The sequence below is a fragment of the Colletotrichum orchidophilum genome (assembly GCF_001831195.1).
Source record: "Colletotrichum orchidophilum strain IMI 309357 chromosome Unknown Scaffold_97.1, whole genome shotgun sequence".
Classification (NCBI taxonomy): domain Eukaryota; kingdom Fungi; phylum Ascomycota; class Sordariomycetes; order Glomerellales; family Glomerellaceae; genus Colletotrichum; species Colletotrichum orchidophilum.
This window is the reverse complement of record NW_019173053.1, coordinates 175,500-190,620: the sequence shown is the minus strand read 5'-3', so window position 1 is coordinate 190,620 and position 15,121 is coordinate 175,500. Positions and strand designations below refer to the sequence as shown.

The following is a 15,121-nucleotide window of genomic DNA, read 5'->3' as shown; positions in this document are numbered from 1 at the left end:
ATTTTTAAAAGGTTTAGCATAATTCCGTACATTAATAAGGGTCTCTTCCATTTTACCATCAGGTGTTTTTAAGCAAATTTTTTTTTTAAAAAAATTCCTTGGGAGCTTTGTTGTTTTCCGAGCCTTGCAAAAAGAATTGTACGTTAATGGCTAGGCAAGACAATCTCTTCGAAGGTGCGTCATGCGGGTCGACGCTGCAATGTAACCACCCAGCAACCGTGTTTGTTCCTTGTGCCTATTCGAGCGCCAATCAAGACTTGGTCCTCCGTGGAACCTGGAAAACTTGGGACCAGCTCGAAGTGAACGTGACGTGTACTAGAATATCCCTGAAATTCCACCTATAAATTCTTTTGGTCAGGGAGTTTTATTGCCCCAAGACCACTCGCTTGTGGGATGTTATTGAACGTAGCCTTGACGGAATTGATGTCGTCCACAGTCTCCGCAATTGCCAATGGGCTTACAAGAGCCCATCAGATCAGACATGCATCGCCCAAAAAAAAAAAAAATCTCCGTCAAATGTGCACCGGAAGTTTTCACTCGACCCCTGTCGGCCAATCGGAGAATTGAGGCATCAAGATGAGTTGGATCCATATGTTGGAAAATGGAGCGCTGATGATTAGCAATCGTTGGGTCCGCCGTTCTCTCTACCGCGCGGTTCTCTCAAATTCCAGAGAAGTATTTGCCGGTCATGATTGTTGCATGGCGACGCGACAACTCAGCAGAGGGGATTGAGGGCCTTATTGGATTGAGCTCTCTGGGTTTCTGTGTACCCTACATTCCGCTTCTTCTTTGGCTGCTTGGCAATCCGTCGGCCTACCATCGAACATCCAGGGTTTGACATGCTTTAGGGAGAAAAAGCAAGCTCTAGACCGAATGCAAGGAACCAGATCTTGCTGCTATTACGGAAATGGCCTGATTTCAAGCCAGATGATCCCAAGATCCATGCTGACTCCAGATCGAGCTTTTCAACGTTTTTGAACTGATGGCCCGCCACTGGCGATCCACTTCTTATGACAGATCAATATCGAGATTGTGTGGGCAGAACTTGGTGCACTCCTGGCTTCCGCTGTTTGAGTTGACAATGCTGTCATTTGGACTCATGATGATGATTCACTGCGTAGTTATTGGTGTTCAATCTGCTCTCACCATAATTGGTGCTTCTTCTTGGCGTGTCGAACAAACTTCGGGGCTCCGTGATGGCATCAACACGATGCGGATTGTGACGAGAAAAAGTGCGAAGGCAGTGCGGGCTCAAGAAACGCTCCTGGTTGGGTGAAGAGACTGTCCATCATGAAATGCCAGAGGGTGTGGTCGTAGCCTCCTTCGCATGAGGTTTCTCCCACACGCCTCACCGGCATCGTCGGCAAAAGGTAAGCGGCGGGTGAAAATCCTGAGGGGCCAAGAGTGTGGGCATTTCCTTGGAAGGGAAAGTCTTCTGGCCGGGTCCTCCCACGGTGGTCGCTGATGTTCCAACCGCCCCTGGCGCGATACTCGTGGCGGTATACCAGTATATCATGCCTGATATTATGGCTATAATGTTATCTCTTAAGGGGCGGCAAGTAAGCGAATGTGGCAAATGAAGGAGACCACCTGGAGTGCAACGCCACAACAACCAGGCTAACAGGCTCGGGGATTGCCTTGTAATACGGGTAACGTTTGGAGGAGACTTGACCACGTTGACATACCGCGAGTTTGGCGAGCGGCTCATCGAGAATTGTGGTTGCTAGACGGAAGGAACTCGCCCGGCAAAGTACGGTACCGTTGTACGAAGTATCGAGCTCAGATTGTCTAGCAGCTTGTACGGCAAAACCACGAAACGAGGCGCTTCGTCTTCGGCGTTCGTTCAATCCACTCATAACCACTCAGTAGTCAGGTGGTCGCCATGCCGGTCTCGTCTGGTTTGCGGGTTCTTGGGTTATTGGAATGGGTTGAGCATCAGAAGGGTTGTACCCTGGACCGTTAATAATTCCAGTATTATCGTGATCGATCTCGTAAAGTGCTGGAGTAGGATCGATGATGATCTGTGGAACGTAAGCGTGTCATCGCATCTTTTTCAGTGACTCGCTAGGTGGTTTCGTTGCGTTGTGATCCAGGCCAAGCGGTGTAAACATTGATATTTAGCATTGGCAAGCCTAATTATAGTCTGTCAGGTTGGAAAAATGCTGGCCGAGAGACTCTTCGTTCAGCACAGTGCCACTTTCTACGAGATTGACGAGATTCTTGTGGTGGACAACGTCAATTTCACCCTCAAGATAGGCAGCCATCTCAACAAGCCATCCGTTGAACTCGTTGACTTCGGTTGGTTTCCCAGCACGAACGTCTTGAAGCATCGAGCTTGTGTTGTCTCTGACCTTGTGTCCAACACTGTAAAGCATATCCTTGAGTCTTTCCTCGGAAAAGCGATCCAAGAGGTCGCGGCGCTGACGTCCGTACTTGCGAGTCATCTCGTCCTCCGTTGGCGAGGTCATGCTAGGGACTATCTGCAGGATAGATTCGGTGCTCCGGTCCTTGATCAAGGCTTGAAGGACATTGCTCGCTTCCATCAACAAAGAATCAATAAGCTTCGCAATCACTCCATCTTTTTTGGTGAACAAATCGCCATTTTTACATCGAAGAATGGCGGTCAGCGGGTTGATGACGGAGTTGACGACGAGTTTCTCTAGCTGTAGGATCCATAGCTCGTCACGTTCCACAACGTGACCGTTGAGATGAGGTGATTGAGAAAATAGATTTAATAAATAAGAGGCGCTGTCAGCAAAGCTGTTAGGGAAAACAAGGCCAACCTTGAGGTCTGCCTCAGAGGTATGGAGACTCTTGAACTGGCCCAAGGAAGTTACTCCATGAGTTGTCACGCAAGCCAGCCAATTGGGATGAGAAGCAGATGCATCCAAGTACCGCGAAGTTATGTAAGTATCGCCATGAGGTGGCCAAAGTTTGCACATGCCGTTCTGAGCAAAAGCTACCGTGGAGAGGTCATTGAGATAGCGACGTGCTCGATCGATCTGCGGAAGAGCCTGGGATGCCTTCGTTGTGACGATGAGATTCGGAATCCCCTGTCCATCAGCAACCTCTCTTGTCGGACCAATAGGCGGTTCTTCTTCGGACCATAGCTCAACATCGAAATCTAAATGCTTGTGCGTAAAGTCTCCTCGAGTGATCTCGATACCTGGTTGCTGTCTCCATGACTCGAGAAGATCTTTGCGATGAACAACGAGGGTTATCGGCGGTGGATTCGACAGAGATGCAAGCGAGCTGGCGAAAAGAATGCCGAGGTTTCCAACGCCAAGAATGTAGATGCGCTGTCGGGGGCTGCAGTGTTGTTGACGAGATATCGAGCCATCCCGCCGGCTAGCTGATGGGTTTGAGACTACGTGTTGGTCTTCCAAATTGGACAGGCCCCAAGCATAGAGTTTGGGTGATTCCTTTTCGAGCGAATGATTGAGGTAGGGCTGTAGCCAGACGGGAGCCATCTTGGAAGCACCCCGGATGGTCGATGAGGAGAGTTGCATAGACCTTAGGCCGCGGCCAGTTGTTGAAAGAATGCCAGGCGTAGGCCTCCAACCAGCCATGGTCGTAGGCAGAGAACAATAGCGACTTTCAGTGGAAGCGTTCAGATACGAAGTTTTCTATCTGCTTGATACAATTGGCTTGGGAGAAGTCAGTTTCCGGCAATGGCATAAAGTCAGACAGGCGAAGCAAGATGAGTAGTCAGGTGCGTACATCCACACTACCTTAGGTAAGGAGCTCCTGCATCCCGCAGGGCGATGCATTAGTCAGGCGTGGCTGATCCATTAGGTATTGGTTGTGGCTAGGGAAGAGCGGGACTTACCTAAGGCAGTTCCGGGCAGGTGAGAATGGGCTACCTTAGTAGATCCAGATTGTACCAATCAAATTCGCCTTTGATTTTTCCAATTAAGATCCCTGTCCAGAGCAGCTGACCGCGCGAACCGTTCGCTCCTGCCTCGCCGTGGCGTCATCGTTTTCCGGAGCAGATCGCTGGTGGACGCCCAAGCCCGACGCGCTGCTGCCTACGTCTGTGCCTCACAAACTCACCGGAGTGAGTCACCTCAGAAACCACAAATCATCATCTTCACGGCAGTCTTTTGGGTTCCAGATACTGGTGGTCGCCGGTCGTAGGCAGTTCCGCATGTAGCCAGGTACCTACAAGCCTTTCTGCCACATGGTCATCGCCAAAATCACTCGACTTCCTATTTTTCTACAACCAGCCTGGCCGTTCATCTCTCTATCCCTCAACTGGCTCATGAAAATTGGCACTGTGAAATTTCACCACTGCAATGGTTGCGACCTGAACACTCGGGCATGGATATATAAAAGTCGATGAGCATTAGATCTCATGATGTCGTCCGACAAAGAAGACAATGGCAAAGGTGCTGAGGCAGCACAGGAGGCCAGCTCAGCTCCCAGCACTGAATCCCGCGCACCCGGAACCACAGAATCTCATCTCGATGGCGATGGCGACGAGGCGGCTTTCTTGCGAACCATCACAGCCGATATCCGCGATCAAGATGATCTAGAGCGCGATATCACAACACAGGCCAACGCTGCCTTGATTGAGGCAGAAGACAAAAAGGATAAGCAGCGCATTGAGAAACTTGAAGCCACCAAAGATAAACTCGAGGCAAAAAGAGTAGACCAACGGAAGAAGTTGGAAGGAGCTCGTCGGAACCCTTATCAGTCTCGGATCATACAGAAGGAACTGGACAAGCTGGACCTAGAGATCGAGAATGCTATCAACGACATCTCTGACTGCCAAGCTCGTATTGATAAGAGACAGGAGGAGATTGCAGTTGTGGAGGATCCTGTCAAGAGCAAGTCTAAGCGCTTGGCTGGCGAGTCGCACCGAGAATTCCTAGTCAGGACAGGAAAGATCACACCCTTTGCCAATATTGGTGGTGAACGACCTGCTGGTTTCGAAGGCGAACTAGCAGATGTTCTTGTCGAAGCTGAGCAGGATGCAGCTGCGGAGGAGTACCAAAGCGACGATGAAGAGCCAAAGTCTCATCAAGTACTGCGGATGCCGGGATTCGCGGAACATCCAGAGACAGCCCCGGTATCTGCGGAGACAGAGTTCTCTCTACGGCCGAGGAAAAAGCGCAAGGTGGACCAAGAAGCATCATCCGACGAGTTTGATGCGTCAGCTGCCAGTTCGCTAGAGAGCCAGTACGCTTCAGATACTAGTGAAGAAGAAGCTACCGGTCGCAAACGTAAGAAAGGCACGACCACGGACAAGAAGGATAAGCGTAAAAAGGCTTCAGAGAATACAGTGACTGTTGGCAACACAAAAGTCGACCTTAGCAGCGTCGACGACGGGAAAGAGGCGATCTATCAAGCCCGCCTTGCCGACTGGGTCAGAAGACGGAGCGGAGCTCGTCAACAACAAAGGGGCAATGCTGGCGGTGACGTCTCAACTGAAGAGAATGGCGAAGAAGAGTGGTTCAAGCCTTCACCTGATCAGCCAGATCACGAATTTGACAATGGACTGAGGCTCCCAGGAGACATACATGCGTCTCTTTTCGCGTATCAGAAGACCGGCGTTCATTGGCTTGCAGAGCTCTACGAACAGGGCGTAGGCGGCATCATTGGGGACGAGATGGGTCTGGGAAAGACAGGTAAGATGATTTGTTATGGCAGACGAACGCAATGTAGCTTATACTAACACGATTTACAGTGCAAGCCATTGCTTTCGTTGCGGCATTACACTACACCAAGAAGCTCGACAAACCCGTCATCGTAGTTGTCCCTGCGACTGTCATGCAGCAGTGGGTCAATGAATTTCACCGATGGTGGCCTCCATTGAGAGTGTCGATTCTACACTCATCTGGCAGCGGCATGGTGAACATGGCTGAAGATGATGATGACGAAACATATCCTGGAGATAGAACGAATCGTGACGCCGCAGAGCGTATCGTCCGGCGTGTTGCCAAGCATGGACACGTTCTGGTCACCACGTACGCAGGCCTGAACACTTACGGAGAACAATTGCTGTCCCTAGAATGGGGCTACGCCATCCTCGATGAAGGCCACAGAATTCGCACTCCCAACGCGAATGTCACATACCAAGCCAAGTGTCTCAATACGCCTCATCGACTGATTCTCTCGGGCACACCAATCCAGAACAATCTCACTGAGTTGTGGTCGTTATTTGACTTCATTTTCCCCATGCGCCTAGGGACTCTCGTCAACTTCAGACAACAGTTCGAGATTCCCATCAAGATGGGTGGTCACGCAAACGCAACCAATCTTGCGGTCTTGACTGCTGAGAAGTGCGCAACGACATTAAAGGAGACAATCAGTCAATATCTGCTTCAGCGGCTAAAGGTCGACGTGGCGTCAGATCTGCCAGAGAAGACAGAGCAGGTGCTGTTCTGCAAGTTGACGCCGGAACAAAACGAGGAGTACATCAGGTACATTCATTCGGATGCCGTCTCCCAGATCATGGCCAAAAAGCGTCAATCCCTGTCCGGAATCGATACCCTGCGAAAGATCTGTAACCACCCAGACCTCGTCAGTGTGAATAAGAAGAGCCAACCGGGATATGACTGGGGTAGTCCCAGGAGATCTGGCAAGTTACAGATGGTTGGCGATCTTCTTCCAATGTGGAAAAAGTTTGGGCACAAGACGTTACTATTCTCTCAAACCAAAATTATGCTTGACATAATTCAAGACTTCATCGGCAAGATGGAGGGAATGAACTACCTTCGCATGGATGGAGACGTTACCATCGAGAAGAGACAGGTTTTGATTGACAAGTTCAACAATGACCCTTCAGTTGACGTTTTTCTTTTGACAACCAAGGTGGGCGGCTTGGGTGTCAACCTGACTGGTGCAACCAGAATCATCATCTATGATCCTGACTGGAATCCGTCGACAGACTTGCAAGCACGCGAGAGAGCTTGGCGACTCGGCCAGACAAAGCCGGTTGCGATTTACCGGTTGATGACATCAGGTACTATCGAGGAGAAGATTTACCACCGCCAGATCTTCAAGCAGTTCATGACGAACAAAGTCCTCAGAGATCCGAAGCAGCGAGCCAACTTTGATTTATCCGACCTCTATGACCTGTTCAGCTTTGGTGACAATAGCCACAGTATGGCCAGCGCCAACAGAAGTAAGGTATTTGAGGGTGCAGAAGTCAAGTTCAACCAGTCAGAGGGCCACAGTCAGCTGGAGAAGCCGTCGAAGAACGCCGTACCCATCTCCTCAGTCAAGGCAGAAGATGAGGTTGACACAGTCCGCAAACTTTCCGGCGTCGCTGCGATGGAGGAGTTCACAGAACCTACAGACGACGGCGAGGAGAAGCGAATAACCGAGAACCTCTTTTCCCGAACCGTGGATAGCGCCTACGAACATGACCAAATCATGAATGGCAAGAAGAAGGTACAGGCTGATCAGGCCATGAACCGACACGAGGCGAACAAGATAGCTGCGCAGGCTGCCGCCCATTTGCGACGGTCTGGAGAAGCTGCGCGCCGCACCCCCATCGGAACCGTCACCTGGACCGGCGAGATCGGCGAGGGAGGCCGGCCTACTGCACCGCGGCGCCGGGGAGTGAATTCTTCGGCTGTTATGTCTGCCCTAGCGGATCGTCAGGGGTTCAGCCAGCCGACTAGTGGCTCCAGCTCGCGGGCCAATACTCCAGGTGCGGACAAACCTTTGAAGGAGAAAGACTTTATACCCTTGATCCAGGCTTTCATGAGACGCCAAGGAGGCAAATCAGTCACCAAGATGCTGGTTGATCACTTCAACCCGTATTGCAAAACTCCGAAACAGACGGACGACTTCAAGAGTGCGCTGGACAAGGTGGCCGTCCTGGGGAAGACGAGTGGTACAGGAAGGGGTACCTGGACGTTGAAGCCTTCATTTAAATAGCAGCTGGGAAAATGCCCAGTGGATGGCTTGAGAATGAAGGTGTGAGAGCCAGGGATCAGGAGAACAGCGTGCGCAAGAGAGGGCCCATGATGAGTCTCCGACGAAGTGGCGATGTACATCTGTGCTGGTTATAGATAGACCGATTCCATGCCTTCGATAGAACCAAGAATTGAAAAAAGAGAATGAAGCAGAGCCAGTGACTGCCTTTTATTTCACACATCACATAGATGCATTGGAATGTGTGCACAATTTTGTCGAGGGTTCAGGAGCTACTCTTCAGTTCAGGCCATATATGGCGAGTTTCTATTCTGTCTACGATAGATACTGTCGCCCGCAGCAGAAGGCATGTCACAGTGCGTAGAATAGGGACCAGGCTATGGCGCCGTTCCCCGCGTTTTTCGCGATGCCACCAAGAAACCAAATAACGAGCGCTCCTGTCCCACGGAAGCCACCCAGGTGATGTATAACCGGGCGCTCAGAGACGACGACCACGGCGACCACCCTTTCTGCGGGTAGAGTCGGAGGGCGTGGGGGTGACGTCCTCAATGCGGCCGATCTTCATGCCGGAACGGGCCAGGGCACGGAGGGCAGACTGGGCACCGGGTCCGGGGGTCTTGGTGCCGTTACCTGAGGGTGAATTGAATCAGCGCGACGGCTCATTGACGAGAAGGGGTTCGAGAATTCCGAGAGAACTTACCACCGGTGGCACGGATCTTGATGTGGAGGGCAGTGATGCCGAGCTCCTTGCAGCGGGTAGCGACGTCCTGGGCGGCCAACATGGCGGCGTAGGGGGAGGACTCGTCACGGTCGGCCTTGACCTTCATACCACCAGTGACACGGCAGATGGTCTCACGGCCGCTGGAATCACCCGGACACGTTAGCCATCTCGCACACCAAAGGTTTGAATATAGTCTTCATGTTCGCCCACGAGCAGGGAAGGTTTCGGCCGGAGGGCCGGAGGAGATTCCGGGACTCGCAAGCAGAACGGCGTATGGTGAGACCTACGAAAGATCGGTGACGTGGACGAAGGTGTCGTTGAAGGATGCGAAGATACGGGCAACGCCGAAGACGAGCTCGCCTAGAGATCGCGGGGTAGTTAGCAAAAAAATGCTTCATTTTTCTACTGAAGGCCGCGCATGGGAGCGCATGCGCAGCGACTTCACAAATGGAAGAGATTCAAATGAAACTCACCCTCGCGGACCTGGGGACCCAAGGAGATGTTCTCCTGGGCGGGACGGACGGTCTTGGACTTGGGAGGCATCGTGACTGCTGTGTTTGGCGAATTGTCTTCGGTGGTGGTTAGTCGGAGTGGTTGGCAAAGAAAGCTCTCTCGATCCGTCTCTCACAAGAATCCCAAACGAAATTTCACAAGCCCGCCCGGCACGAACAAAAAAGTGGACGAGAATGCCCTGACGGGGGTTGGGCGGTTGGCAGCGGCAAAACCGCCAGGACGGGCTTAGCGTCTTGAGAAACCCTACCTAAGCGAGAAAAAACCAGGGCGGTGAGAATTTTTGATTTGCAAGTGTGGCCCCTGCACCAGCCCCAGGCGGATCCAGAGAAATTTTGGGTAAAACTTCTGCGATCCCGCACTGGGCTTTTTCTCTTTTCCCTCCTTCTTCTGATTCAGCGACCAATTTTCGACGACAACCGCCGACGACAACCAAACCCGCCTTCACAATGGCTGCCACTACGTATGTACACCAGTGCTCTTGAAAGCAGCGGCAGCATCACCCCTCGTCCCGTTTGCGATGTCTTGCAGATTGTCGTGGTCCTCCCGCTGAAGTTCTTGCATTCACCAAGTGAATGCCTGGCTCTCAGCTCGAACCCTCCTGGGCGACCTCCCTCCTTCCTTCATGTCCTGGAATATGGCTTGCGGATTGAGAGACGGTGCTCGGGGTGTTGGGGATGAACGGTCATTCGTTCTCCCTCAAAACTATTGCCGCTTGTCGGGCCACTGGCGTAGTGCTGAAAAGCCTGCTCTTGGGCCATCTACATGCGTGCATCTACTCTCGAACACTTTGCTGTGATTTGAGGTGTTGTCGGATGAGCACCATGCCGCGGTGATTGCTGCTCTGTTAGAGACAATGCATCTGCCTGGCCTGCTCACCGATCAAAGTCATGACTTCGAGTTAGCCACAGCGAGAATGTCGCGCTTCAGCTACAGTTCTCGCATCGGCGCTCTACCCATGCTGCTTGCAGTATGTCGGACTGCGTACTAATCTGATGTGCGCCAACAGATCCGTCCCCACCTCCAACCAGGTTCTGGTTCCGGAGACCCTCCTCAAGAAGCGCAAGTCTCAGGAGAAGGCTCGCGCTGAGCGCAACTCGGCCACCGAGAAGCGCAAGGCTGTAAGTTTTACCATCCAAACCGCTCCCAATCCCCGCCTACATGATGCACAACATACCTTCACGACTAGACTACGGTCGATGCTGTTGGAATCAACCTTCTTTCGGGTCTGACACTTACCGGATTCATCACATTTTAATTGCACATATGATCCAAGGAATAAGTTGCTAACATGATTCCTAAAGGCCAACAAGGAGAAGCGTGGTGTCATCTTCAAGCGTGCTGAGAAGTACGTCAAGGAGTACCGCGACGCAGAGCGCGAGAAGGTCCGCCTCTCCCGCGTTGCCCGCGAGAACGACTCCGCCTACGTTCCCGCTGAGGCCAACCTGATCTTCCTCATCCGCATCAAGGGTATCAACAAGATCGCCCCCAAGCCCCGCAAGATCCTCCAGCTCCTCCGTCTCCTCCAGATCAACAACGGAGTCTTCATCAAGATCACCAAGGCCACCACCGAGATGATCAAGATCATCGAGCCGTGGGTTGCCTACGGTTACCCTAACCTCAAGTCCGTCAAGGAGCTTGTCTACAAGCGCGGTTACGGAAAGGTCAACAAGCAGCGCGTCGCTCTTACCGACAACTCCATCATCGAGGAGAACCTCGGCAAGTATGGCATCGTCTGCATGGAGGATCTCATCCACGAGATCTACACCGTCGGCCCCAACTTCAAGCAGGCCTCCAACTTCCTCTGGCCCTTCAAGCTCTCCAACCCCACTGGTGGCTTCCGCCCCCGCAAGTTCAAGCACTTCATCGAGGGTGGTGACCTTGGCAACCGCGAGGAGAAGATCAACGCTCTCATCCGCCAGATGAACTAAACTGGTGGCTCGCAAGGCTTCATGATCAACAAAAAAGGGGATTTGGCAGGGTTTGTCTAGTTACTCGGGCTTCGGCAGGTTTGAGAATACCAAGGGTTTTTTACATGATTGGCACGGTTGCGCGGCGTTGATAACCACAAAAGGGAATTTGTGAATTGATCATTTGACGACCACTGGATTCTCCATCCTCCTTGTTCAACTGGTAGCAATGCAAGCCTCTTCAGAGAGTTGTATATGTCTTGTGCATGTGTGATTGTAGTGATGTGCCATGATCTCCAGACTTTGATGCGAGAGCAGCGTTTCTACGCGGTACATTAATATTGTACAAGTGTATACCAATCGTTACAATGTCTCCCACTCCTCTGGTGCGAGCCAAGTTGACTCAGTCTCAAATCTTGATGTCGAAGCTGGTCCCACATCCACAACTGCTCGATGCATATGGGTTGTCTGTAATCTTGAACTGGGATCCGATGAGCTCCATCGTGAAGTCCACCTTGCTCCCCTTGAGGAGATCAAGCGACGGTTCGTCAATCACCACCTTGGGGCCTTCAAACGTTACGCTGGAGGGGTCGGCATCTTCTGGCAGGTATTGAAACACGGTGTCGTCCTCCCCAACAACCTTGGACCAGTCCTCCGCGCTCTCGCTCTCGGGTAAGGTCACTAGGCTCATAAGGTACTGGAAGCCGTGGCAGCCTCCGCTCTCGACTTGTATCCTCAGGGCGAGGTTCGGGTTGTTGTCCTTCTTCATGATGGTTGCTAGACGCTGCATCGCAGATCATAGTCGTCAGACCTTGAAAACTCCTCCAAATTCTTGATGGCGTGTGGCCGCACATACCTTGCCTGCTCTCTCCGTGATATCGAGCTTCATCTCTTGGCCATCCTCATCCGTCTTCGGGTTCCAGGCGCATCTCGTCTGCCTCCTCATGGCGGAAGCCGTGAAAGCTCGGGTCTGCTGTTGTACCGTCCTAAACCGCTGCGGGATCATACCCCAAGGAGCACCCTCGCTTCTGCATTTGCGGGTGGTGCCGAAGCCGGCTCTTCTGGTTGTCGTGGCGGGCTTCCATCTCGGAACGAGTACCGAGAGGATCGGTGCCGGGGAATTCGATGTCGGTGTTGTACATCGCGCAAGCTGAACGAAGATAGTTGCGCTCGATGGCGTGTGTAAACATCGGAGTGAAACGGCCATTTTGGGCTGTACCGTTTCGCTGTTGGAGTCGTGACAGCGGGTAATTATTGAACGGGGGCAGCGATAGAGAAAAGTAAAGATGCTGATGTTCGGTAACAAGGTAGCTTATGATGTAAAAGGTGGTGGGCGGTAGGTGGCGGCATTTGCAAGGTTATGGTATTAGTCAGCCTGGGGAGCTTGATGGCCTTCGTCCAATGGTCGTAGACGGATTTCAACTCCCTGACCAAGGCCTTCGATACCTTGTTATTCAATTTCTCTCCCTCTGCGACAGGCTGTAAATATTTGCGTTCCTTTAGTTGTCATTGTACCATCTAGTTTTTCTTTTCGGTAGTGACTGACTGCCTTGGCCGGTTAGCTAATCCTTGCGGAACATCAGGTCGGTTCGGCCATCTCTGCCGTCGGAGCCGGTCCCTCGGAAATGTGGGGATCTGTCGGAGCACGCAGCTGCAATCGCCGAGCTTTCGGGACGGGTTCCGGTCAGCCACTTGAGGACTGAATTGTGCACATCCAGTGCCTGTCGTTATCAAGACTTCATCTTCAAGACAACGGTTCTTCATGTCTGCTCAGCTAGTCCTGCAATCTGCCCTGATTGACGATCGTACGACCAAATGCTCAAGCAGCTGCCAAGATCAGATTGCCGCTGGAAACCGGATGTAGTGATAGCTGTCACTCCTTACGGTCCATCTGTATAGGCGCCCAAGTATTGATTGATGTTTTTCGAAAACGGATGTCTGAACTGTTCGTAAAGGTTAATGCGACATTCAATATCTCAAATTCAGTGACCTACCGCAAACACAGGCCACTGTGTGTGCATTTGAATTGGCAGGACAATTAGAAGGAGTGTATGTTTCTACCTTTTTATTATTATACTTGTCGAAAAAAAAATCTACAGCATATAAGTATTTGTTGAGAGTATTGGAAGACTTGGGGTTAGCCAAATGGGCCATCTAAGGTCCCCAGTACCTTCTCGTCGCATGAAGTTTTGTAGTCGAGGCTCTCAATGTCAAAGCCATGGCAAGAGATACCGATCTTTCCGACTGGATCTGGTGACAGAATCCCTCGACTCTGATAAGGCTGAACAGGACCGCGCTTTCCATCCTTCTACTATTTGACTTGATATACCTGCGCTTAGCCTCCAAGTGCCCATAGCAACTGCTGGTATGCGCTGCTTGGCTTAAGCTGAGCAGAAGCTACCCCTGACGAGCAGCGATGCATGAGACCATGAGTGGTGCATCGCGCAAGTCATTCCTCAACCTCAATTCCACGACGCTCCTAGGACCTCTTCTCGAGAACAACTCAGACTCACCTAAAATACCTACTTATTACATCCGTCCTCCATGTCACTTGTAATTCACAAACTCGGCCTTGCCAACAACTTCAAGCCAACACGACACAGAGCAGCAAGGCCATACTTCGGCCGTGGAGGGCTTCAAGTCCCAAATCCCGGTAGCACGGCAGACATGTCGAGCTTCATGAAACATGCGAGAGATGTGGCTGCCAGCAAAGGTCTACCAAACGACCACAGAGTTTCTCCTGAACCGTCACCATACACGCCCGAGGCCACACCCCTAGAAGTCCTCTGTCTCGCCATTGCCATCTTCGTTCTTGCCTGCATCCTTGGTTTCATTGTTCTAATCGGCATCAAAACCAGACGCTCTCGGGCCCAACATGAGGCCAACAGCTTTCCGGCAAGCACTGGACGGGAAAGATGGAATTCACACGACACGACACAGGTTTTCATCAACGGCGTCCAGCGACGAAGCGATTCGGTGGCGGGACAAGAGAGAAACGAGCTCCATCTCCTGGAAAGAGATGAGACGGCTTCCCTCGCACCGAAGCACATCTTTAGGCCTTAGAGAGACGCCGCCGATGAGCGCAACGGTGGGATCGGAAAGTTCGATGGCACATCGACTGTACTCAGCGATGCACCCCTGGACTAGAACCAGCACTCTGAGGCCGACACAGAAGATTCGACGTGTTCGAATGATGAAAGAATATTCGCCCACATTGTTCGGAGACCCTCGAAGCGCTTTGGCGAGAAGTGGTTGAAGGACGCAAATGCAAGACAGACGCCCCATCCGTGGTAGCTGAGTTGTAGCACGCGAGCAGAACAGGACAGTCAAGGTTGGACAGACAAATAAAAAAGACTCTATTCCCTCGCTCGTCTCCGCCCTAACCTAGTTTACCGGCTCCTCAGGGTGATCGCATAGGGGCCCGCCGGCTTCTGGCTCCCTAGCGAGCTTCACGTGCGTGTGACGTAGTATGTTTGTACAGCTGTATTCCGATCCGGATCGCGTCGTCTATCGAATCGACAGTCGTGGCATCTTATGCCTGCTTCCTGATCTCTCTGGCGGCCTGCTTCAGACTAGAGTTGCACTCCTCGTATGCGCGTCCGGCTCCGAAACCGACACCAACGAAAGCGGGCCACGCTCTGCGCTTGAAAAGGAGGACTGAGAAGACGACGCCGAAGCCAAGACCCAGGGTGGATTTGACAAGAAGGTTGGACAGGCAGTGGTCCCACTAGAGCACTGTCAGAGATCTCGGGCTATCGAACTTGGTGACTGCTTGGGGTAGCTACCTTCTCGTTGAGAAGCGCCTCACTGACGGGCCGCGCGACGGCGCTCGGGGGAGGGGGAACGGAGGTGTCTGACATGGTCGTCGATACCCTGGGGAGCTCGTCGTCAGCGTCAACGGATCAAACGAAGAGGTGGGAAGCGGCGCTTACACAATTGACTCGATGCGCAATGGTTTTGTCGAGATCGGAGCTTCAGCTATGGAATTGAACCAAGTGATGTTTTCGGAGAGAGCCGGCAAATTGATGATGAACACCCGAGGGCGGTAAGTCTCGGTGTGACTCTCGGTGACCCCTTTGGCCTAGGTGGGGCG

The 15,121-nt window shown here is 52.1% G+C and overlaps 7 protein-coding genes across 7 annotated transcripts; 3 read left to right on the top strand and 4 right to left on the bottom strand.

The window, feature by feature from the left end:
- Window positions 1–2,132: 2,132 nt before the first annotated feature.
- On the bottom strand, window positions 2,133–3,569 carry CORC01_10148 (uncharacterized protein; the record flags this gene model as incomplete). The annotated part of the gene is made up of 1 exon (XM_022621777.1): window positions 2,133–3,569. One exon carries the CDS (start codon window positions 3,567–3,569, stop codon window positions 2,133–2,135), a length of 1,437 nt encoding a protein of 478 aa, XP_022471782.1.
- Window positions 3,570–4,354: 785 nt separating this feature from the next.
- Window positions 4,355–7,890, top strand: CORC01_10147 (SNF2 super family protein; the record flags this gene model as incomplete). Its single annotated transcript, XM_022621776.1, has 2 exons — window positions 4,355–5,630; window positions 5,690–7,890. 2 exons carry the CDS (start codon window positions 4,355–4,357, stop codon window positions 7,888–7,890), a joined length of 3,477 nt encoding a protein of 1,158 aa, XP_022471781.1.
- A 475-nt stretch (window positions 7,891–8,365) lies between these two features.
- On the bottom strand, window positions 8,366–9,151 carry CORC01_10146 (40S ribosomal protein S14; the record flags this gene model as incomplete). The annotated part of the gene is made up of 4 exons (XM_022621775.1): window positions 8,366–8,517; window positions 8,588–8,748; window positions 8,896–8,968; window positions 9,082–9,151. 4 exons carry the CDS (start codon window positions 9,149–9,151, stop codon window positions 8,366–8,368), a joined length of 456 nt encoding a protein of 151 aa, XP_022471780.1.
- Window positions 9,152–9,567: 416 nt separating this feature from the next.
- CORC01_10145 (60S ribosomal protein L7) lies at window positions 9,568–11,049 on the top strand (the record flags this gene model as incomplete). The annotated part of the gene is made up of 3 exons (XM_022621774.1): window positions 9,568–9,581; window positions 10,128–10,239; window positions 10,423–11,049. 3 exons carry the CDS (start codon window positions 9,568–9,570, stop codon window positions 11,047–11,049), a joined length of 753 nt encoding a protein of 250 aa, XP_022471779.1.
- Window positions 11,050–11,437: 388 nt separating this feature from the next.
- CORC01_10144 (iron-sulfur cluster assembly accessory protein) lies at window positions 11,438–12,235 on the bottom strand (the record flags this gene model as incomplete). Its single annotated transcript, XM_022621773.1, has 2 exons — window positions 11,438–11,812; window positions 11,885–12,235. 2 exons carry the CDS (start codon window positions 12,233–12,235, stop codon window positions 11,438–11,440), a joined length of 726 nt encoding a protein of 241 aa, XP_022471778.1.
- A 1,460-nt stretch (window positions 12,236–13,695) lies between these two features.
- CORC01_10143 (uncharacterized protein) lies at window positions 13,696–14,091 on the top strand (the record flags this gene model as incomplete). Its single annotated transcript, XM_022621772.1, has 1 exon — window positions 13,696–14,091. One exon carries the CDS (start codon window positions 13,696–13,698, stop codon window positions 14,089–14,091), a length of 396 nt encoding a protein of 131 aa, XP_022471777.1.
- Window positions 14,092–14,560: 469 nt separating this feature from the next.
- Window positions 14,561–14,888, bottom strand: CORC01_10142 (uncharacterized protein; the record flags this gene model as incomplete). The annotated part of the gene is made up of 2 exons (XM_022621771.1): window positions 14,561–14,755; window positions 14,814–14,888. 2 exons carry the CDS (start codon window positions 14,886–14,888, stop codon window positions 14,561–14,563), a joined length of 270 nt encoding a protein of 89 aa, XP_022471776.1.
- Between the last annotated feature and the right edge of the window lie 233 nt (window positions 14,889–15,121).